At 43.2% G+C, this 25,187-nt stretch overlaps 1 protein-coding gene across 1 annotated transcript in view; it reads left to right on the top strand.

Annotated features, from left to right (window-relative positions):
- Positions 1-25,187, top strand: part of SLC28A3 (solute carrier family 28 member 3) — a 112,081-nt gene that overhangs the window by 54,056 nt on the left and 32,838 nt on the right. Inside the window, exons 3-6 of the mRNA XM_032162654.2 lie at positions 14,949-15,047; positions 18,705-18,790; positions 21,675-21,766; positions 24,591-24,780. Coding sequence (XP_032018545.1) covers positions 14,949-15,047; positions 18,705-18,790; positions 21,675-21,766; positions 24,591-24,780 — 467 coding nt within the window. The remainder of the gene's footprint in view (positions 1-14,948; positions 15,048-18,704; positions 18,791-21,674; positions 21,767-24,590; positions 24,781-25,187) is intronic.

Below are 25,187 nucleotides of genomic sequence, written 5' to 3'. Positions count from 1 at the left end.
GTTAAATAGATATTTTCTAGTGTACTAGTTTAATTCTTAGATTGGCTTGTTGTTTTTCCCAACAGTTACCACCACCTCAGGCAGCTACCTATCTTAAACAATTGCCAACAGAGAAACAGTACTGGGTGAACTCTGAGTCAGATCAACTAAAGATGGGGGATTTTCTTTTTTCTTTCTTTCTTTTTTTTGAGATGGAGTCTTGCTCTGTTGCCCAGGCTGGAGTGCAGTGGCACGATGTCGGCTGACTGCAACCTCTGCCTCCTGGGTTCAAGCAATTCTCCTGACTTCCTGACTCAGCCTCCCTAGTAGCTGGGATTACAGGTGCACACCACCACGCCTGGCTAATTTTTGTATTTTTTGTAGAGATGGGGTTTCACCAGGCCGGTCTCAAACTTCTGACCTCAGGTGATCCATCTGCCTCAGCCTCCCAAAGTGCTGGGATTACAGGCATGAGCCACTGTACCCAGCCAAGACAGGGAGGATTTTCTAAGGAACTACAAAATAGATCAAATAATGGCAGTTATCTGACAGTTGGACTTTGGGGTAACTCCAATCTCATTTTACCCCCTTCAAAACGGCTTGACTCCTAGTTTTCATGATTGCAGGGTTGTTGAGGCTATCATGAGTCTGTGGAGAGGGAAACAGAACTAGAATAATTTAAGACACCACAAAGCATGATGTTCTGAGATTCTGAGTCATTTTATTTGAAAAGCATTCTCTGGATTGCTGCAAGTCTTTTTTTTTTTTTGGAGTTCTGAAAAATTAATTTTGACAGTTTTGTCAGTGTGGTGAATGGTACCAGCTACATTTCTAGACTAGATTGCTCTGGATGATCAATCAGAAGTAGGACAAGAGCTGAGGTTTTCAAGATTACAGCCATCACTACTGCCTTTTACCAAAACTGGGAAAAAAATTGAGGCCCCTAATGGTCACAGAAAAAGGAAAGGAGAGATTGAATTCTGTTATTTCTACCATAAGTGTCCCAAGACAGATGCCCTCCTAATTTTATTTTATCTTATTTTATTTTTCCCCTCTTGACTTTAAGAGAGTTCTTTTAAGGTGCTATGTTTTTTGGGTTTTTTGTTTTTGTTTTTTGAGACAGAGTCTTGCTCTGTCACCTGGGCTGGAGTGCAGTGGCATGATCTATCTTGGCTTCACTGCAACCTCCACCTCCTAGGTTCTAGCGATTCTCCTGCCTCAGCCTCCTGAGTAGCTGGGATTACAGGTGCCACCATGTCTGGCTAAATTTTTTGGCATTTTTAGTTGAGATGGGATTTCACCATGTTGACCAGGCTGGTCTCGAACTCCTGACCTCAAGTGATCTGCCCACATCGGCCTCCCAAAGGGCTGGGATTACAGGCATGAGCCACCACACTTGGCCTGAGGTGTTATGTTTTGATTGAATAGAGAGTAAGACCTGTTTTTTGTTTGTTTGTTTGCTTGTTTTTTAATCCATCTGTAGGCCTAGACAGATTGCCACAAGGATGTCATGTCAGGAATGATTGGAAAATCCCTGATTCAGCCATGAAGCCACAGGCTTTAATTGGCTCACAAGGCAATGTGTCCTGCAAGCATATCCCCAACCTTCAGAGAGTAGGCTGCAGGGAGGTTTCAGAAAAATGCTCTTACTTCAATTAGGATAGAATCAAGACTGGTTCTCAAGCTCTAGGTTTGGTTTTGTTTTTTGTTTTGTTTTTTTCTTTTGATAACCTTGCTACCAATAAGCTCCAGTTTCATTTTTTTTTAACTGATGATAAAACCTCCACTACAGTTAATTACTTTAAAACGATAGTGGTGGTCCCTGCTGAACCATCTTTTTCAGACACTATTGATGTTGAATGGAGAAGCTGGGCCATGGATGCTTCCTGAGCTCTTATTTGTCAAATTAAAAAAAAAAAAAGAAATTCAAAGGTGAGTGTATCTGGAATTTTATATAGAATAGAAATGATTAAGCATGAATTCCAAATTTGTATTATTCCACAGAAGTTTGGAACTCTCTTATGATTGCACATATAGGCAGACAAAAGCGCAACACAATTTCCACTCAAAGCCACGATTCTGGATTTTGATAGCTGCTACTTCTACCCCACACAAGGACTAGGTATTTAACCTAGTCCTTATAAGAAGCCACTTACAGCCTTGGCATGATTAGTTCTCTTCTTTTTCCTTTAAAAGGACATTTAAAAAAATAAAATGGTATGCATGTCTTGTGTTGTTTGAAAGTAAAATGGAGATAGAGATTTCTTAGGAAAATGCTATGAGTCACCTGGCTAAGGAGTCACTGGTCAGTGTTCAGTAAGGAAGGGGATGATTACTGGGAATGGGTGAGTCAGGAAGCCAGGAAATGCACCTGAAGACTTCTCAATCTTCCTTCTAATATCCTGGTTCAAAACTTTGTTTTTGTGTTCATTTTCTCTGAGGGCCAAAACTCTTTGACATAAAGTATGGCAATTATTGATTCAACAAAAATTTATTGAGCTCAGACATTGTGCCAGGCATTATGCCAGGAGCTAGAAACAGAAAGCTAGTTTGGTTAAAATTAATTAAACAATGGCAAACCAACACAGCACAGTCTGTGAAAAGTCTCATTCAAAACGTGACCTCACCTACTTTTAGGGTCAGGGAGTCACTCCGTTTTCCGAACATTCCAAATGAACACTTAAAATTTTATATACTTTTATTATTTCATTCATTCATTCAACAAAGTATATTGAGCAACTGCTCCATGCTAGATGGAAGGAAAATACTAGGTAGGGCACAAAAGATATAATTCCCCAAGCTAGCATGTCAAGCACTATTTTTTTTCATGTTACATTATGTGGAAAAATCAAGGCCCACAATGGGAAGGTAGGATTCCAAGTTAGGACTCCATTAAAAAAAAATAATAAAAGGTAGGAGAGGCATGAGCTGGGAGATAAAAAGAGTAGTAAAGAAAGGCAAACAGGAATAGACATCAGTTCTCCTGATTTACCTCAGGGATCCTCATTGATTGCAAAATCTTGGTCCCTCAAATCCAAAACCAATGATAAGTTAAGCTTAAAACTACGTTTGTAAATTCTGTGGACTCAGGAACATTCCAGAATAAACTAGCCAGCAACCTCATAAGGGGTTGTAATTAAAGTAATGGTAAACATTCCTCCATAAAACATGGCCCTAAAGTAAGCCATTAATGTGAAGCAAGGTTGCTTTACACCATGGGAGAGGGTCAGCCGTAGTCTGAAAGGGGCCAAGACAGGCAAATCTGCTTATTTAATGATCCAGTTGCCTTACTCTCCTGACCTGCCCAACTTTGACAGAATACCAAAAGTTCCAAACAGCACAACCTATGAAGATGTACAGTCATTCACTGATGGGTCCTATTCCCCTGTCAGTTTCCCTGCCTTTCAGTCACATTGCAGTTTCACTAGCTTTTAAGACTTTTTTTTTTTTAAGACAAGGTCTCACTGTGTCACCTAGGCTGGATGTGGAGTGCAGTGGTGTGATCTCAGCTCACTGCAACCTCCACCTCTGAAGCTCAAGCAATCCTCCCACCTTAGCCTCCCGAGTAACTGGGACTACGGGTGCATGCCACCATGCCTGGCTAATTTTTGTATTTTTAGTAGAGACACGGTCTCACCACGTTACCCAGGCTGGTCTTGAACTCCTAAGCTCAAGCAGTTCACCCATCTTGGCCTCCCAAAGTGCTGGGATTACAGGTATGAGTCAAGGCACCCAGCAAAAAACTTTTTTATTTTTCTAATTTAATTTACTGAGCCCTGATTTTCGCATCTGCCAGACTCCATTGTTCAGAAACATTTGCAAGGAGGAAGTTGGTTAGAGAGTACTGGCCTAATTTGCGCAGCTAGGGAGGTTTGAAAGAAAAATTGCTTAATCAAGGATCTGACCCATACAGATAAAACAAGTGGGGAGCACAGGTCTATTTACATGGTGTGCTGGGTCCAGCAAGGAGCTGATAGAGAGATAAAGGTGCCCACAGTGACATGTTTAGGAGCCAGCAAATGTTAGGCTTCCTGTTGGCTCACATAATCACTTCCTTGTTCCCCTACAAAGCATGAGGTCTTTAGGTCAGAGAAGAGGAAGAAAGAAGTAGGGGAGGAAGGATTTAGAAAGCACAGGAGTGGGTAGGAGAGGTAGCTTGTAATGCTTCTAGTACTGACTGTACCGTACAAGGCCTAGACTTTGGCGAGAGATCAGTGGCCTCTCATTAAGGAGGACATGGGAGAGGGAGGAAAGTGATGAGCTTCTGAAAAAAGCCAGATTTGGAGGTGCAGGGGATGTCAGTGCAGAAGGTCAAGGGAGGGTGACAGATGAGGGGTGTTAAAAATCCAGTACTGGGGCTGGACGCGGTGGCTCATCCCTGTAATCCCAGCACTTTGGGAGGCCGAGGCGGGTGGATCATGAGGTCAGGAGTTCGAAACAAGCCTGGCCAACATGATGAAACCCCGTCTCTACTAAAAATACAAAAATTATTCGGGAACAGTGGCACACGCCTGTAGTCCCAGCTACTCAGGAGGCTGAGGCAGGAGAATTGCTTGAACCCAGGAGGTGGAGGTTGCGGTGAGCCGAGATCATGCCGCTTTATTCCAGCCTGGGCGACAGAGCAAGACCCCATCTCAAAAAAAAAAAAAAAAAATTATGTACACCCCATCTCAAAAAAAAAAAAAAAAAATTATGTACTGAATCATAGAAATGACAAAACATAGGTTCTTCAGGTGAAGAGTTAAGGCTTCAGTCAGTCTGCCTGGATTTTCCAGACCCACCATTTAGGCAGCTCATCTATTTCTCTATACCTGTTTGCTCATCTAAAAATAGGTATACTAATACTCCACATCATATAATTGCTGGGAAATTAAGGAAATGTACTGGTGCCTAGCAAATGCTCAAATATCAGCTGTTAATCAACCATTTAGTTGGGGATGCTGGTACAGGCCAAACCAAATCTTGAAACCTAGATGTAAAATCTGCCTCTTCCTATAGCAAATACTGCAATCCATTTATGTGAGGCCTACGGAAGTTGCCAGCATGCCGCTCTGAGTAGTCATCATGTCAGCAAAATATTAAAAAATAAATAAATAAAACCTCAAATCCCTTAGGTCCCTGCCAGCCCAGGAGAACTTGGCTGTCCTTGTCTTGTCTCATCAAAGGACTTTCTAAAGTTATTTTTCTAACATCTTGAGTCATTCTGATCTATTTAGTCAAATGATCTATTTAGTCATTCTGATCATTCTGATCTGTTTAGTCAAATGCATTTCTTAAATGTTTTATGTACTGTAAATTCATTCTTTTGTTTTTCTTTTTTTTTCTTTTCTTCTTGAGACAGAATCTTGCTCTGTTGCCCAGGCTGGAGTGCAGTGGACAATCTTGGCTCACTGCAACCTCCACCTCCTGGGCTCAAGCGATTCTCATGTCTCCCAAGTAGCTGGGATTACAGGCATGCAACACCATGCTGGGCTAATTTTTGTATTTCTAATAAAAACAGGGTTTCTCCATGTTGGCCAGGCTGGTCTGGAACTCCTGACCTCAAATGATCCTCCCACCTCAGCCTCCCAAAGTGCTGGGATTACGGGCATCAGCCACCACGCTGGGCCTCATTCTCTGTGTTTCTAATTTGAGTAATTTACATTTCTTTACTTAGCACTTTTTGGAAAGAAGAGCTTGATGGTCAAGGTGATTTTAGAAATCACCAAAAAGTAACTTTTTTCCAAATGTAGACCTGAGTTCGATTTCATAGAACATGAAGGAAGATCCCACGTTGTGATACCTGCTGCATAAACCAATGATAGCAGAAGCAAAACATGACTTTGAATTAGCTTAGGGGCTATTCAAGATGTTCCAAGATGAAGGTATCATTAATGATGTCCAATGTCTCTTTATACTACCTTTATCTCTCCCTCTCTTTTTCTTCTTATTCTATCTTATTCCAACAGTAGAATTTAATGAAGAGCTGCAGCCATATTTCCTGTTCTTGAATTTAGAAGTCAATCATTTCATGACCACTCTGACCAAATTGCTTCACAGACAGGTGTTGTTAGCCTCTTAATATCTTTTTCTGTGCTGTAAATAATATGTAGTGTATAATGTTTCTTGTTGTTGTTGTTGAGACGGAGTCTCGCTCTGTCTCCTAGGCTGGAGTGCAGTGGCGTGATCTCAACTCACTGCAACCTCCGCCTCCTGGGTTCAAGCAGTTCTCCTGCCTCAGCCTCCTGAGTAGCTGGGATTACAGGTACTCACCACCACACCCAATTAATTTTTGTGTTTTTAGTAGAGACTGGGTTTCACCATGTTGGCCAGGCTGGTCTCGAACTCCTGACCTTGTGATCCACCCACCTCAGCTTCCCAAAGTGCTGGGATTATAGGCATGAGCCACCACGCCCAGCAGTGTATAATGTTTCTTAATCTCACAAATTTTGAGGATCAGGAACCCTAAAGGAAGAAGACTTCCCACTGTTGGTCCCGTGTGCCCATGGTGAAAGCATTTTTATAAACAAAAAACAATCTATAATCACCTTGCAGTCTGAAAGTTGATGCCTTCAGACAGACTAGGAGTTTGCCTATTAAAAACAAATCAAAGAAGCAAATGAGAGTAAGAACAATCTTGGTTTCCACTGATGGATTCAATGAGATTATATCCTTGTTTATCTTCTTTCTCATCTACTGGAAGGTGTTGTGCTGGTGAGAGGATTTCCAGTTCACCGTGACTAAACAGGTCACATCTTTAGAACTTCAAACACAGTGGACTTTGTTCCAATTAACTCCTAGAAGTAGCATCTTGAACTTTTTAGTAGTCTTTGTCACAACTATAATTAAGTAATCAATTGTATAATTCATGGTTGAAAGCTTTTCTTTCTTTTTTTTTTTTCTTTTGAGATGGAGTCTTGCTCTTGTCTCCCAGGCTGGAGTTCAGTGGCACAATCTCAGCTCACTGCAACCTCTGCCTCCCGGGTTCAAGCGATTCTCCTGCTTCAGCCTCCCACCACCACACTCGGCTAATTTTTGTATTTCGAGTAGAGACGGGGTTTCGCCATGTTGGCCAGGCTGGTCTCAAACTCCTGACCTCAAGTGTTCCACCCTCCTCGGCCTCCGAAAGCGCTAGGATTACAGGTGTGAGCCACCGTGCCCAGCCAACAGCTTTTCTTCGAAACTCCCTGAGAATAGGGACCACATATGCAATCCCCCACACCCAAAGCAGTGTCTGTCCTATAGTAGGTGTGCAATAAATATTTGTTGGACAGAGCCCCAGGGAAGCACATGTAACATTCAGAGTTAAGCACAAAAGGCCGATACAGCCCAGGAAAGGGAGGAGGAACAGTTTAAGTGGAAGGAGGAAACTAGTAAAGTGTGATATCACAAAAGTCAGGGACAGATCATTTTAAAGAGGAAGTAGTGTATGGTGCATGATGAAAACTGAATTTAGGGACATGGAAATCATTGTCTTTGGCAAGGGTGATTTCCATGGAGTAGTAAATGTGCAGGCCAGGCCAGGCACGGTGGCTCATGCTGTAATCCCAGCACTTTGGGAGGCCGAAGCAGGTGGATTATTTGAGGCCAGGGGTTCAAGACCAGCCTGGCCAACATGGCAAAATCCTGCCTCTACTAAAAATACAAAAAAAAAAAAAAAAAAATGAGCAGGATGTGGTGGCTTGTGCCTGAAGTCCCAGCTACTCAGGAGACTGAGGCACGAGAATCACTTGAACCCGGGAGGTTGAGGTTGCAGTGAGCCAAGATCATGCCACTGTACTCCAGCCTGGGCATCAGAGCGAGAATTTGTATCAAAGAAAAAAAAAAAGTGCAAGCCAGGCTGGAATGAGTTCAAGAGTAAACATTAGTAAAAAGTACAGCTAGAAGATGGAGAAAGGATACTTATCTATGAATTTTTGGCTGTAGGGCAATAAAAAATTAATAAAGGTGGAAATATTAGTGTTCAAGGGGGTCAGGGGTTAAGTAATATCGTGTATGGGAAAGCACAGCACCATGGCTGGCAGAGTCATGACTGAGGGCGTGGTCACATTGCTCTCAGGACCAGCTTCTCCGTGGGTGACTTTAGACTTCTCTGGTCTCCTTCCCAAATGCACAGGAAGTTCTTATGGCAGTGTCTTTCTCTACTCAAACAAATCAGCCTAAGTCAGAAAAAGGCAAGGAACAGTAAAGGGAAACTAGAGCCAGTTTGAAATAGTCACACATTAATAAACACAAATGATCAACACAAATATCAAAAGCAACAATAAGAGTGAAAGATAACCCAGCAGCTGCAAGGGTAATGGTGTCTTGGAGTGGACAATTCTGCATTTGTGACTTTTTACAAAATAATTTTTATATTTTTTATTTAAAAAAATGGAGAGACAAGGGTTCACCATGTTGCCCAAGCTGGTCTCAAACTCCTGAGTCCAAGTCATCTGCCTGCCTCAGCCCCGCAAAGTGCCGGGATTATAGGGGTGAGCCACTGCACCCGGTCCATGATGACTTTTAACTAGCCCCCAGCTCTGGAAACCCTGTATGTAAGGAAGAAATAAAAATATACATCAATGCATTTGGAACAATTTAACTCAGGCCTTTTGGTCTTATTCTTGATATGGTTAATGTCATAGATAAATAAAGCTGAACACTCGTTGAAGTGATGAAGACGGATTTCAGTGAGTAATAAACTATTGCAATAGGGAAGAGGGCCCAGCATGACCTGAAGTAGGAGATTGGCCTACTTATCCTACCTCCTACATTTTCTTTTCCTTCCCCTTCAAGTAGCCTTCTAATGATTTTTTTCTACATTGGCAGAGGATATAATGTTTATAATTTGTTCTAGAATCATAATCCCTGGAATCATCTTAGATTTTATTATCAAATAGATTCGAAATGTAGTAACCCTCTTTTTGTCATAATTTCTCCATTTATCATTTGTATGGCTTCTTCGTCTAGTAGTTTCTTCAAGAAAGCTCATGGAAAACATATTCTTTTTTCTTTTTTTTTTTTTTTTTCTGAGATGGGGTTTCACTTTTGTTGCCCAGGCTGGAGTGCAATGGCTCAATCTCAGCTCACTGCAACCTCCGCCTCCCAGGTTCAAGAGATTCTCCTGTCTCAGCCTCCCGAGTAGCTAGGATTACAGGCACATGCCACCACGCCCGGCTAATTTTTGTATTTTTAGTAGAGACGAGGTTTCATCATATTGGTCAGGCTGATCTCGAACTCCTGACCTCAGGTAATCCACCCTCCTCAGCCTTCCAAAGTGCTGGGATTACAAGGGTGAGTCACCATGCCCGGCCTGGAAAACATATTCTATGAGGACTCGCATGTTTAAACTTTCTTAAAACTCTTACTATAAACCTTCCTTTAAGTTTTCTCCTTCGGGTACAGCACTCTCTCTCTTTCCCCTTTCCCTGACATTCCCATACATAGGGGTTTCCTCTGCCTCCTGGCTCACAAAGTTCCCAAGGGGAGAATGTTAACAGTGTTCTGAAGCCATAGGCATTGCTAATGTTACAGCCACTCACAGCAACATACAGAGACTTGACTTCTTGCACCCAATCCAAAGATCCCTCAGCATTAACAGGTAACAGTGAGCCCCAGGCTGCCCACGTGGGTCTCTTGCCACAGGTACTGCTGCTCCTTACCTGGCCTCTAAACCCACACAGGCAGGCAGGTAAAACAAGTACATCTCTGGGGAATGGTCTAGCTAGTGCCCATTAACTGACACCAAGGATTATGCACACCCAAGACTTGAGCCAGAAAGTTACATGAACCAAGTAAGTCAAGACCAACAGATGAAGATCAAAGACTTCTAAAATACAGTCTTTGAAAATGCAATCATTCCTAGGTAAAATCCATGCGGTCGAAGAATAACATTTAGAGAAAGGGCCTTAAAACATTTGACATTGGTAGATGGTAAGAGTAAAAAATAGTTGAGGTGGGGGATGATCCCAAACAATTTTGAGAGATCAGATTCACCAAACAGATGTTTATTTTGGTAAGTCTAATTTCAAATACAGAGGACAACATGACTGTAAATGTCCCAGAACAGGAGAGAAGCAAACTAAACCATGAAATTAACTTAATAGTCCATGAGCACTCACTATGTGTGCCACCGGATGGAGCCACCCAACTTTGTTAGGTAGGTACTGCCTCCATTCCCACAAGAAGCAAGACCACTGAATGAGTGCAAGACCAGGCCAGAGCAAATTCTGTAGTGAAGAAAGGCTCTCCTAGCACAGTGGTGGTTCCTCTGCAGCAGAAAAACCCCTGCCACAAGAACTGAGAAATGGAAGCCAGGCTGTGTGGTTACAGCACAGTGCGGGGGACAGGCTGAAGAATGTCAAACCAGCCATGATGACAAGACGTGTCCACAGAGGCAGGAGTCCCCGCATGTTACTCAAAGGATACATTCCACTTAAAACCAGCGTATAGTGCAGGAAGGCCACTACTGTGGCTTGAGAAATGACCACAGAGCCTAGGTGTAGCTAAAAGTGGCCACAAGCTTCTCTGGAACTTTCAACACTTCTATAATTTATACCTTTGTCTTTTAATATCTGGAGTTCAAATCAGGCTTTCTAAATTCTAATTTCCAAAAGGAATTTAATTCCTAGGCAGACTACTGTGTCTTTTGATCTTCAACAGACCCAAAGAATCACCCCTCTATAGGCACAAGATGGTCTGGGGAAGGACAGTCTGGGTTGAGATTCTGCCCCAGCCATTTCTGGCTACACAACCCAAGTCAAGTGATTTACTTATCTTTGCCTCAGTTTCCTCATCTGTGAAAATGTCGATCATGGTACCCACCTCATAGGCCTCTTGGAGTTGTTGTTGTTGTGTTGTTGTTTTGAGATGGAGTCTTGCTCTGTCGCCCAGGCTGGAGTGCAGTGGTACGATCTTGGCTCACTGCAACCTCCGCCTCCCTGGTTCAAGCGATTCTTCTGCCTCAGCCTCCCAAGTCGCTGGGACTACAGGTGCCCACCACCACGCCCAGCTAACTTTTGTATTTTTAGGAGAGACAAGGTGTCACCATATTGGCCAGGCTGGTCTCGAACACCTGACCTCATCATCCCCTCCCCTTGGCCTCCCAGTGTGCTGGGATTACAGACGTAAGCCACCACGCCCAGACAAGAGTTTTACACAGTGTCTTCTGTCTACTAAATACTGTATCATTTGGTGCAAAATAAAAGCAAAAACCAAAAGTAACAAGGGAAAAGTTAGTTTCATCCCAATAAAGGTGAGGTGGGTGGTACAGAGCCGGGGTGAGCCTCCTGCTCAAGGCTTCCAGGGACCCAAGTTCCTCCCAACTCAGCACCCTGACATCATGAGGATGTGGGCCTTGTATCCATGGTCCAGTTGGAACCATTCTCACACTGGGCAGCAAGACAGAGGAAATGACAAAAAGGACCAAGTGCACCTGCCAGCCATCCCTGGCGGAACATTCCCCGAGTTGCCCCCAACAGGGCACCCTTTCTACTTTCATTTCGTTGCCAGAACCTAGTTGCAAGGGAAGCTTGGAAATGTAATCTTTTTCCTAGGTGACCATATGTCAGCTAACATTCTTTTTTTTTTTTTTTTTTGAGACAGAGTCTCGCTGTCACCCAGGCTGGAGTGCAATGGCGCGATCTCGGCTCACTGCAGGCTCCGCCCCCCGGGGTTCACGCCATTCTCCTGCCTCAGCCTCCCGAGTAGCTGGGACTACAGGTGCCCGCCACCACGCCCGGCTAATTTTTTGTATTTTTAGTAGAGACGAGGTTTCACTGTGTTAGCCAGGATGGTCTCGATCTCCTGACCTCGTGATCTGCCTGCCTCAGCCTCCCAAAGTGCTGGGATTACAGGCGTGAGCCACCGCGCCCGGCCCAGCTAACATTCTTTGAAAAGGGATACCACAGGCTGGGCACGGTGGCTCACGCTTGTAATCCCAGCACTTTGGGAGGCCGAGGCGGGCGGATCACGAGGTCAGGAGATCGAGACCATGGTGAAACCCCGTCTCTACTAAAAATACAAAAAATTAGCCGGGCGTGGTGGCGGGCGGAGAGGCTGAGGCAGGAGAATGGCGTGAACCCGGGAGGCGGAGCTTGCAGTGAGCCGAGATTGCGCCACTGCACTCCAGCCTGGGTGACAGAGCGAGACTCTGTCTCAAAAAAAAAAAAAAAAAGGGATACCACAAATAGAGAGGGGAGTCATTTTAGAAATTTCCAGTGTTCTAGAAGTTATCATATGGTTTAGAAAGTGAACGAAAGGAAGAAAATAAAAATGCCTCTGTCCATCTGTGCCACCCTGTAATAGCCACATAGAAAGTGCAAGATCAAAGAGACGGTGGGAAACAAACCCCAGGCACAATGTACTCCTGGTTACTAGGCTGTCCCTTCAAAGGGGGCTCAATCAGGACCCTCATCTTTTAGCACACCTAACAACTAAAACTAACTAGAGAAATTAAATGTGTAAGCTGAAAACGGCCTAGACATACTCACCTTTCTTATACATTCAACAGAGGGATAGATTTTACCATGAGAACGCAGTTGTGGTTGTAGGGTGTTAAGTGTGCAAAGATATTTAGTAATGTGAGTTGCTAAATAAATGGAAAGAAACATTGAGCTAAGACATTATCTGGGGCCCCATATCACAGCCCCATGGCTCTAATTTGAAAAGAAGAAGAAAGACAGTTTTCTTAATGGTCATTTTCCAGGTACCAGTCAATATCCACAATAACTCCACAAATTCTGTTGGAAATCCTCAAGTGGGAGACATTGTTCTTCCAGAAAATACTAAAAGGCCAAGGCGTGTACTCCGCTGGGGGCAAAATAAGACTATTACACAGTGAAAAACAAAACCACACGTGCTCTTGTTGTCACTTAAAGGAGTGCCCACTCTATCCCTCAACACACACACCTTCCACTTTCATTAACTTTAAAAACGTAGGATCCACCCCTGTGTTCCACGAGTAGTTTTCAGATCCTGCCACCAGGTGGCAGGAGGAATCAACGTCAAGAAGCTGAATCTCCTAACAGAATTAGAAAATGTCAGGATTCCGGAAGGATCCACAAGAACTCCAAATCCAAACTGTGTTGTATGAATGAGGGAGTTGAGGCTTGAGAGAATGTGACCTGCTCAGTAGGGACCCTAAGGACTAACCCCTCAGTGACCTGTGTCCTGTTACTCCACCAACTCATGCTTGGTTTTATTTTTAACTTAGTATTAAGGAACATTTTAGCATCCACCAAAGTAGGAGAATAATAAAATGATTCTCTGGGTACCTGTCAGCCAACTTCAGCAATTAGCAACATTTTGTCATCTTCCCATACTATGTATATTTTTTCCTTTCATGCTGTTCATTTGTTTGTTTGTTTGTTTTTTGAGACTGAGTCTCGCTCTATCGCCCAGGCTGGAGTGCAGGGTGGTGTGATCTCAGCTCACTGCAACCTCTGCCTCCCAGGTTCAAGCGATTCTCCTGCCTCAGCCTCCCAAGTAGTTGGGATTACAAGCACATGCCACCATGCCCAGCTAATGTTTGTATTTTTAGTAGAGACGAGGTTTCACCATGTTAGCCAGGATGGTCTCAATCTCCTGACCTCGTGATCTGCCCGCCTTGTCCTCCCAAAGTTCTGGCATTACAGGCGTGACCCACCACACCCAGCCCATGCTGTACTTTTATACCAAGAACCCAGGGGTACTACATTGCTGTGCTAATGCAACATTAAAATCACTGTGGGTCATTAATTCAAAACATTGTTAGTGTCTGCTATATGCAAAGAACTGTAGGATATAAGCAACTGTAACAAAAAAGGAAGTATGGCACAATACTTTGATGCATGAATCTTGTGCTGTATAAGGTGTTTTTTTTTTTCATGTTTATTCATTATTGTGTTTCAGTAAGTAGAAAATGCAATACAACTTGGAATTGCAATATTTGCTGGATTCGTGGGGCCAGTCAGAGATCTAAGTTAAAATTAGAGTCATACACTTGGTCTTTGAAGATGCAGTCATGGTCCTTGGGCTAACAGAAGGCATTTCCTGACACCATTTATCCATTACCTCCCTCTAGAAAAGGGCAAGTTGAAATGAGATGGGAGAAATATTAGATACCTCAAAAAAGATAAAAGAGACAGGAGACAGGTCCGGTGTTTGTCACTTCTGGAAACAGCAGCTGAGGGGTCTGGATGGCCCTACAAGAGCAAATCTCATTCAGTTCCTTAAAGTAAAATCAAGACAGCCTCACACACACAAAAGAGGGTATTTTTCCTGTGATCATTACTACCAGAGATTGCTTTAAACCAAAAAAACCCCATTTCAACATTTCATAAATCTAACATCTAAGAATAAGGTTATTCAGCCTATGGTTTACCACGTTTTAGTTCGTTTTATAAGTTGAAAATCAGTGTGATGTGATAGAAAGGAGAGTGGAAACCTGCCCCTGGTCCCAGCTCTGCCTACTGGAAAGTTATCAGGCCTAGATGAGGGCAATTGTCCTCATTCCTGTCTTCCACTGGACCACTTTTGTATCAGAACAAAACAAAGCAAAAGTCATATGTTTCTTTTTTTTTTTTTTTTTTTTTTTTCAGGTAGAGTCTTGCTCTGCTGCCCAGGCTGGAGTGCAGTGGCATGATCTCAGCTCACTGCAACCTCTTCCTCCGGGGCTCAAGCAATTCTCCCACCTCAGCCACCCAAGTAGCTGGGATTATAGGCGCACAACACCACGTCCAGGGAATTTTTATATTTTTAGTAGACACGGGATTTTGCCCAGGCTGGTCTCCCCTCCCACTTCGGCCTCCCATCGTGCTGGGATTACAGGCACGAACCACTGTACCCAGCCGATCATCTGTTTCTTTACAAGCCCAGGATTTATCAGCTGTTTGTTGAATCAGATGCTTCACCTGAACACCTAATCTTTGTTTGTCTCATCCTCCAAATTCCTCTAGGTATTTTTCATGAAAGAACATCTGTCTTTTGGCTGTAACTTTTTATTTTTTCAATCTGTACTTTTTTCTTAGAATGAAGAAAACTTTCCTGAGAATGAGAACACATCAGGAAACAACAACTCAATAAGCAGCAGAGCTGTGCAAAGCAGGGAGCACACAAACACCAAACAGGTACAGCAAGACTGTGGTGCGTGACTCTAGTGCCATGGCAACCGCTGCGCAACAGGCACCTGAGAACAGTGGGCACAGAAAGCATGGTGCCCCACTGGCACGCAGAGGAACAGATTAAGTGGTAATTAAAGTGTGTGGGGGCACAGTCATAAAGAAAACACACATGCCCAAAGAGATTTTGTTTCTATCCACCTGTCCTCAGAGTTCCCTGATGGGAAGCATACCCAGGTTTTCGCTGACACTTCACTATTAGGAGTTCCAAGCTCCATCTCAAGGAAAAAGGCATTGGCTTAGACAAAAGCATCTGAGCTTTAAGGTAAATGACAGAAACAAGAAGAACCCTCTACTATGGTTCTAAATCTGTGTCCACCATGCCCTAGCGTTCCTTAGTAGCTTTATACCAGTCCGAGGGACTCTTGCTTAATTTCACTTACATGTTGAATTCTGGACAGGAGTTTATTTAAAGATGGCTTCCTGTTGCAAAAAAGGTGAACAAATTACCCATGTAGGTCACCTCTTAAAAAGTAATTCAGGGCCAGGCACAGTGGCTCATGCCTGTAATCCCAGCACTTTGGGAGGCTGAGGTGGGCGGATCACTTTAGGTCAGGAGTTCAAGACCAGCCTGGCCAACATGGTGAAACCCCATCTCTACTAAAAATACAAAAATTAGCTGGGCTTGGTGGCATGTGCCTGTAATCCCAGCTACTCGGGAGGCTGAGGCAAGAGAATCGCTTGAACCCAGGAGGTAGAGGTTGCAGTGAGCCGAGATCACACCACTGTACTCCAGCCTGGGCGACAGAGCGAGACTCTCAAAAAAAAAAAAAAAAAAAAGAATTTGGGGTGCCCACTAGTGTGTCATTTTGTGAGGAGTTTTCTCGTGGTAAAAGAATCACTTTTTTTAAAGTAGACAATTTGGAAAACTTATTGTAGCAAAATTTGGAAGACCAAAAAAGGCTCATAATTCAAGAAAAAAAGTCAGTGACTAACATTTTGGAACACAGCCTTTTTTAATGCAAACATACACCCACATGCATATGTCATCTGTATTGGAATCATACCATGCATAGTACAGTGTTTGGTAACTGTCTATTTTGCTTAATTGATTGTAAGAAATGTTCACTCCACTAAGTATTCTTCAACAAACAAAAAAGAAAACAATACTTATGTCCACATAAAAACCTACATATGGATGTTTAGAGCAGCTTTATTTGTAATTGCCAACACTTGGAAGCAACCAAAATGTCCTTCAGTAAGTGAATGAATAAATGAACTGTGGTACATCCAGACATGCAGTGTCTTTCAGCACTAAAAACAAATGAACTATTAAGCCATGAAAAGACATGAAGGAGCCTTAAATGTTCATTACTGGGTAAAAGAAGCCAATCTAAAATGGCTACATATTGTGCGATCCCAACTATACGCCATTCTGGAAAATGCAAAACTATGGAGACAGTAAATAGTGCTTTCAAGGCATCAGGGGGTGGTAGGGACAAATAAGAAGTGTGTTTTTTGTTTGTTTTTTTGAGACGGAATCTCGCTGTGTCACCAGGCTGGAGTGCAGTGGCACAATCTCAGCTCACTGCAGTCTCCACCTCCTGGGTTCAGGTGATTCTCCTGCTTCAGCCTCCCGAGTAGCTGGGATTACAGGCGCCCACCACCATGCCCAGCTAATTTTTTTTTTTTTTTTGTATTTTTAGTAGAGACAGGGTTTCACCATGTTGGCCAGGATGGTCTTGATCTCCTGACCTTGTGATCCGCCCGCCTTGGCCTCCCAAAGTGCTGGGATTACAGGCATGAGCGACCATACCTGGCTATAAGAAGATTTTTAGGGCCATGAAACTAGTATGCCTGATACTACAATGGTGGATACATGTCATCATACATATGTCCAAACCCATAGAATGTACAAGACCAAGAGAGTCTCACTGCAGACTTTGGGTGATGGTGATGTGTCCATGTAGGCTCCTCAGTTGTAACAAATGTACTTCTCTGGGTTCATTTGATAGTGGGGAAGGTGAGGGTGGGTAGACAATACATGAAAAATCTCTATACTTTCAGCTCCATTTTGCTGTGAACTTAAAACTGCTCTTTTAAAAATATTTTTTTAATTTTTTTTCATAAAAACAAAAATTTAGATATTTTTCAATTATAAATGGGGATATGAAGGCTGAGGAGTAGCTGCTGGATTTGATAGCAATGGGCCTTGGGTGACATTGGCAGGATGCATTCAGCAGAAGCACAATCACAGTGGGTAGAGAAGTGGGCAGGGTGTGAGGAAGTGACCTCCAAAGAGTAAACACGACTCTCTCCAGCGGCCTGGCTGTGAAAGGAAAGAGGGGGCAGATGTCCCATGATTGTGGGAGTCAAGGGAGATTTGTAGTTGTTGTTTTTAAAACATGAGAAAAGATGGAAAAATAAGAGACAACAATAGTAATGTTAGATATACCATAGATAGCAGGTAACTTGGGGTACTTTCACTGCAAGAAAATAATAATGATGATCATTTAAATCAAATATTTACCAAACATTGACTATTGACTAAGCTGGGAATTAGACAGAAATAAATGAGTAAGACTCAACCCCAGCCACTCCTTAGAAGCTGCAGCTTGGACTTAGCTGGTGTCTCTTACAATTATCCTTGCACCTTCCTTGTTCCTGGGGTCCAGCCCAGAAAATGAAGGTAATCTGAATCAGAAGAACAATGGAGTTTGGCCTCGTGGAATTATAGGATTTTTGAGAATTCTTCCATCTCAGACACATGCTAATGATTTATTTCTATGATTTCTGTGAAAGAGAATCAAAGGCCACATTGGATATGACAGAAGACAAGTGCTGAGATTTGACATTATACTTCTTAGAGCACACTCAAACTGCTCCACCTCCATCTATTTCTTCCCCCACCAGCTTCTGTACCATTGGTTACAAGAGCCAGGCTTATTATTTGAGACATTATTGGAGACTGGAGACAGGTAGGAAATCCTCTTGCATCCTGGAAGTAGGATAGGTCATGGATATTTGAGAGCTCAAACTGTATCTAGAAAGATTGTCCATGAAAAAATGGGCCAGAGATATCCTACACTCAATTAATTAGAGCAAGGGCTAGCTGAGTAAGGGAAATAGTCCCCTTTAGCCCAACTGATAAAAGGATCCTAGTTCCCAAGGAGAGGTTTATCGGCTCTTGAAGGTGCCAAGCTAGTGTTATTCGCAGACCAAGCCTTGGGCTGCCGGGGAAATAAATCCAGCTTTGGTCTCAGTCGTTTGGAAACTGGGCTGGCAGAGTACTAGGGGAGATTTATGCAGCTCCTGGTATTAACTTCATTTAGTACTTGGCTGAAAACAGAGCTGGGGTTGAATGATTACAAGACAGACAGGAGCAAAAAAGCACAAATATGAGCCTGTTCCCTTAAGAAAAGGAGAAAATACCAACAGCTCCTTTGGAAGGAAAGGAAGAGTTCAATGTGATCCTGGCATTTTTTGTGTGAGATTATAAGCGGGGAAAAAAATGTCTGTGCAGTAGATAATAGGAGCCATCTTCTTGCATAATAATTTAAAAGGACCTATTGAAAGTTCTTTGCCTGAGTTCTGAGCAATGAAACCAGGGTCCATTATGCCCAGGATGCTCATTATTCCATCTCTGCTCCAATGTTTGATTTCCAGGGTGAAGAACAGGTCACAGTTGAGCAGGATTCTCCAACAAACAAAGAAGACATGGAGGATGATGATGAGGAGATGCAACAAAAAGGGTACAGTCTTTAAAACAGGGAAATAACCAAGCCTACCTCCCATTTGGTTTTATTACTTTGTGTTATCCCCATTTGATTTTTTTTTTTTTTTTTTGAGATGGAGTCTCACTTTGTCGCCCAGGCCAGAGTGCAATGACGCAATCTTGGCTCATTGCAACCTCCACATCCCAAGTTCAAGTGATTCTCCTGTTTCAGCCTCCCAAGTAGCTGGAACTACAGGCGCATGCCACCATGCCTGGCTAATTTTTGTATTTTTAGTAGAGGCAGGGTTTCACCATGTTGGCCAGGCTGGTCTCGAACTCCTGACCTCAAATGATCCACCCACATCGACCTCCCAGTGTTGGGATTACAAGCATGAGCCACGGCACCAGGCCTCCCATTTGATTTTTAACATTTATTATAATTTATTAGAGATTGTCACAACCCATCCATCTACCCTCCCTACCCAACACCCTTTCCAGAAAAATTAATGAAGCTCTAAGATGATCAGTGTGGCCAATTCAAACTGCTGATGCTCTGGGAACCCAATATGCAGATTTAAATTCACCCAGGACAGTCTTCTAATTAAAAGTGTAAATTACCAACTAATTGCTCCAGTCCATACAAATGCAGTTAATTCATCTTCTCAGTGTCAATCAATAGCAATTGATTGCTCAAAACCCAATCCACTTTAAACGCAACAAACGGTTTCTCTTACCTTGTAATAGCCTCCAAGTATTCCAAGTTCTTACAACTCCATAAGGTAGGAGACACAAGATTAGTATCTTTATTTTTTGGACCAGAAAAATGAACCTCAGAGAAGTGACTTCCCCAAGTCAACTAGGAGAGGAAGAGAGTTAGGTCACAATTTCAGCTTCTGATTCCTAGTCCAGGATTGTCTGCCACCTATCATAACGCTACAGTATTTGTCCATCTTCTATATTCCTACTTAAATTTGATTTTCATTCCTATGTCTCTGAGGAAATTTTTCTTTTTTTCTTTTTTTAGAGGCAGGGGCTTACTCTGTTGCACAGGCTGGAGTTCAGTGGTGCTAATTTTAAATCTAGAAATAGATTTTAATTTTTTTTTTTTTTTGAGACGAAGTCTTGCTCTGTTGCCCAGGCTGGAGTGCAGTGGCACAATCTCGGCTCACTGAAACCTCCACCTCCCAGGTTCAAGCAATTATCCTCCCTCAGCCTCCCGAGTAGCTGGGATTACAGGCATGCACCATCGTGCCTGGCTAATTTTTGCATTTTTAGTAGAGACAGGGTTTCACCATGTTGGCCAGGCTGGTCTTGAACTCCTGACCTCAGGTGGTGTGCTTGCCTCAGCCTCCCAAAGTGCTGGGATTACAGGTGCGAGCCACCACGCCCAGCCAGAAACATATTTTAATTTAAATCTATTCTGTCCAGCCTGTGCAACAGAGCAAGACTCCGTCCTGAGATCTGTCAAGCTCACTGCAGCCTCGACCTCCTGGGCTCAGGTGATCCTCCCACCTCAGCCTCACAAGTAACTGGGACTACAGGAGGAGCTCTGGTTTACGTATCAGAAGACATCTCTGGAGTTGGCCAGAATTAGGGTTGGCAGCTCTTGTCACATATACATCGTCCCAAATATTTACCATATCAGAAACATAGCAAAGTTTTATCCTTCATTTTACTTTATGAGCCTCTGACCCGGAGGTAGTGAGAAATTCTCTTGGGTGGTCAGAGGCACTCAGGTTTCACTAATGTTAATGAGACTGAAACAGCCATCAGGAGGCTGGGAATTATTCAGCCTAGATAACCAAATGACCGAAGTGTCTACTTTCAGCTACTCTGCTTTATGCAGAGGTCAGATTGCCGTAATGGACTACACACATTCCCTGCAATTAAAGAACCTACAGTATGTGAATGTACCCTATTAAATGTCACCCTCTGCTGCTGCTGCTTTTTAACATATCTTCAGCTGAGAATAATACATCATTAGCCTTTCCTAAATCAGACCATGAAAAAATGTCTTCACTACACTTTTATTCACCCAATATTTTCTAGAGCACTGTTTCTAATTCTCAGTACACATATTCACACACATACATAATGATGAACATTTCATGAAGTGATATCTATCATTCTTATGTATGAATGATACACTATGATACTTTTGATACTTTTATTCTTTCTTTTCTTTTTTTTTTTTTTGAGATGGAGTCTCGCTCTGCCTCCCAGGCTGGAATCCAATGGCGCAATTTTGGCTCACTGCAACCTCCGCCTCCCAGATTCAAGCGATTCTCCTGCCTCAGCCTCCCGAGTAGCTGGGATTACAGGCATGCGCCACCACACCCGGCTAATTTTTGTATTTTTAGTAGAGACAGGGTTTCACCATGTTGGCCGCGCTGGTCTCAAACTCCTGACCCCAGTTGATTCACCCGCCTTGGCCTCCCAAAGTTCTGAGATTACAGGCTTGAGCCACTGCACCTGACCTTTTTTTTTTTTTTTTCCCAATTGTGACAGGGGTGCAGTGGCACAATCATAGCTCACTGCAGCCTTGACCTCTCGGGCTCAAGTGATTTTCCCATGCAGCTGGGACCACAGGTTTGTGCCATCACACCAAGCTAATTTTTTTTTTTTTTTTGTAGAGACAAGGTCTCACTGTGTTTCCCAGGCTGGTCTGAAACTCCTGGACTCAAATAATCCTTCTACTTTGGCCTCTCAAAGTGCTAGGATTACAGGCATGAGCCACACCTGGCCTCCTTCTAGTTTAATAGTGGTTACTATGTGGACTTCATAACCGGCTAATGGATCCCCAACTCAGAGCTGTAAAATACTTACACTCTGTACTTTTACTTTTAATCTAGCCTCAGCATGTAGTTTACTTCATGTTTTTGGTGTTTACTTCTCCTTGCCTTTTTGCTTTTATGTTGCAGGTGTTTGGAAAGGAGGTATGACACGGTATGTGGTTTCTGTAGGAAACACAAAACCACTCTTCGGCACATCATCTGGGGCATTTTATTAGCAGGTAAATAACAAAGATGGTTAGGAATACCACTGTCTTTATTTTTTTTCAGGGATTCCCCCAAATATTAACTTTATGTGGAAAAAGATTAAACCTTTATTTTCCCCTAGACTTCACTGAATCATCGGAGGAGGTAGAGAAGTAAATCAAGAAGCCCTTTATAGGGGAAGCGTATGCAAATTGTTTCCCTACCCCATTTATGAGGCCTGAAGCTAATTTTTTTTTTCTTTGAGATGGAGTCTAGCTCTATCGTCCAGGCTGGAGTGCAATGGCACCATCTCAGCTCACTGCAACCTCCGCCTCCCGGGTTCAAGTGCTTCTCCTGCCTCAGCCTCCTGAGTAGCTGGGATTACAGGCACGCGCCACCACGTCCGGCTAATTTTTGTATTTTTAGTAGAGACAGGATTTCACTGTGTTAGCCAGGCTGGTCTTGAACTCCTGACCTCAGGTGATCTGCCCGCCTTGGCCTCCCAAAGTACTGGGATTACGAGTGTGAGCCACTGTGCCGGGCCCAGCAGCTAATTTTTGGAGTCACTCTCCTCATTTTTATAGCCTTTGTTACTGTCAGGTGGATTTGAGGAGGTACGTTGGTTTACACAAATCCAGAAAACACAAGTGGTTAACGCTTTATATGAATGCAACATGAGTAGCCTAGGGCCATCTAGCCCACTCGCTTGCCTGAAGGCAGGACAAGAATGTCTCCTGTTTTTACTCCCTCCAAAACAAAGAGCTCCTTGGCTCACTTTATTTGTTTTTTGTTTTGGTTTGTTTTTGTTTTTGTTTTGTTGTACTGTTATTTTTTGTTTTTCTTGAAGCCGAGCACACTGAACTTGGCCCATTTTAAAGAGCACTCCTGTCTATAAAACGTAAGCACCCTGAACCAAGCCCACAGACATTAATCCCAGGCTGCTGCACGGCCAAGGTCAGCAGTTTTGCTGGTGCTCAGACAGTTGGAATAGGGAACAGTAGGGTTGGTGAGCTTTCTGAGTACTGGGCCAGATAGTATTTTAGGCTTTTCAGTATTTCAGACATAAGGTCAAAACCATGCCATTCTGCCACTGTAGTAACAAAGCAACCATAAACAATACATAAGTAGACAGACATGGCTGTATTCCAAAACAACTTTATTTCTAGAAGACACATACAAACTGTCAATTGAAGACTCAATCACGAGGTTCAAACATTTGGAAAGGAAAGTCATAAAGGGTTGCAGCCTGCAAGGTGACCATTCTGACAAGCTGGGAAGCGTAGTCTCCAACAGAAGCCAGAAACAAGTACTTTGAGGGAGGGAAGAATAAGACAGGAATTTATGCTGAAAGGATTGGCTAAGCATAAATATTTAATAAGCTATAGGGGGAGTCATGAATATTCATGAAGGGAGACACATGCACATGCACAATTGAGATTTATGCCTCTTTATGGAGCATGTGTATAAAAAAATAGCAGTGTTACCATGACCTGAGGGTGGAGTTTTCAGCCCTATGAAGTCAAAAGGTAAAGCAAAGAACACAAAAACCCTCACTGTGCATCCTCCAAGAGTGGCCAGAACCACTCCATGGTCAGCAGTCTCATATCAGGAAGAAATGCCTTGTAAAACTGGTGAGCTGTCACGTCAAAATTCTAAAGAGGCCGGGCACGGTGGCTAACGCCTATAATCCCAGCACTTTTGGAGGCCAAGGCGGGTGGATCACCTGAGGTCAGGAGTTCAAGACCAGCCTGACCAACATGGTGAAACCCCGTCTCTACTAAAAATACAAAATTAACTGGGCGTGGTGGCACATGCCTGTAATCCCAGGTACTTGGGAGGCTGAGGCAGGAGAATCGCTTGAACCTGGGAGGTGGAGGTTGCAGTGAGCCGAGATTGCACCATTGCACTCCAGCCTGGGCAACAAGAGCTCCGTATCAAACAAACAAAAACTCTACAGAGTCAGCACCTCAGATGATTGGCTAAAGGCGATAGAGAAATGAGTCTTCCATTTCTTGTTTTCCAGAGCTGGTTTCTGCTGACTCCTTAGGAAGGAATTCTGGTTAGAGGTTGATAAGGAAGGGGCATACTGAGGCACATCTGACCTCCCATCCTGTCATGGCTGGGGACTCAGTTTTTAAGGTTTTTCTGGGATCCCCTTGGCCAAGACAGGGTCGATTCAGTTGGTTGGGTGTCTTAGGACTTTATTTTTATTTCTCAAAACACACAAATACAAACGTACTTGCCACCTGCAAAAACAAGTGGCAGGCCAGATTTAACCTGCAGATCATCTTTGCAGACCTTTAAGAATAGGAAACCTTATTCTTATCCTAGAATCTGCTCTTCAAAAGCAGCCACCTTGGTAATTGCCCCTACCTCTTTTCCTTAGAGACTCTGTGTCACTTAGAGAAGTAGTCTGTTGTTGGTAGGTCTATTCCTTCACTCAAGTTTAGGCCAAATCTGAACTGCAAACCACAAGAATCAGTACCTCTTTGCCAGTGGTCGCTTCAACACTTGGCCGTTCTGTGATAGTAACTCACCTGCCGAGACTGAATGCTAGCGGTAAAAATGGCCAGTACTTAGAGAGGCCCAATGATTGAGCATCAAGATTCAAGAACTCAGAATGTCCTGTAAGAATAAACAGACCTAGCACCCTGTCCTGCTAGCATTCATGGTGAAATTTTCGAGACTTGCTTTGAAAAATCTCAAAAGCCCCCATCAAAGAAGCCAGTAGCCATATCAAGAGCACTCCTGCATTCAATGATATTAAACCTCCCCTCACCTGAGCCAGATCAAGGCTGGAGGCTGGAGGCATGTCCCAGTGGTTAGTGATGTTCAATGTCGTTTTTGCTTCCTGGACAGGTTATCTGGTTATGGTGATTGTGGCCTGTGTGCTGAACTTTCACAGAGCCCTTCCTCTTTTTGTGATCACCGTGGCTGCCATCTTCTTTGTTGTCTGGGATCACCTGATGGCCAAATACGAACATCGAATTGATGAGATGCTGTCTCCTGGCAGAAGGCTTCTAAACGGCCATTGGTTCTGGCTGAAGTGGTAAATACAATTGGTTCTATTATTTCAGTTAAGAGAGATAGTAGTCTTTTCCAACACCATTTCAAAAATTTGTTCTGAAATTGCTTCCCCATTTATGGAATATGGAAGCTAGAAACACCCTAGGAAGTAATCTGTTACAATGTCTTCATTTTACAAACAGGAAATCAATGCCTAGATGGGGCAATGACTCATTTGAAATGTGTCCAAATGTCCTCACAAACTGCCTTAATATCAAGTGTATTAAATGATAAAATGTTGTCCAAAAGATGTTGAGCATATTACGTTCCATGTGCTAAATGAGGGAGAGACACCTCCATGCCTACATATTAGGAAGTAGTTAGAAATATAGAATAGAGTGAAAGTTTTGTCATAGCAGGACGGCTTTTGCTCTCCCTCTGACCTATCAG

Source organism: Hylobates moloch, unplaced genomic scaffold (assembly GCF_009828535.3).
Source record: "Hylobates moloch isolate HMO894 unplaced genomic scaffold, HMol_V3 SCAFFOLD_10, whole genome shotgun sequence".
In the NCBI taxonomy this organism is placed as follows: domain Eukaryota; kingdom Metazoa; phylum Chordata; class Mammalia; order Primates; family Hylobatidae; genus Hylobates; species Hylobates moloch.
The sequence above is the reverse complement of the archived record's forward strand: the minus strand, read 5'-3'. Positions and strand labels throughout refer to the sequence as shown.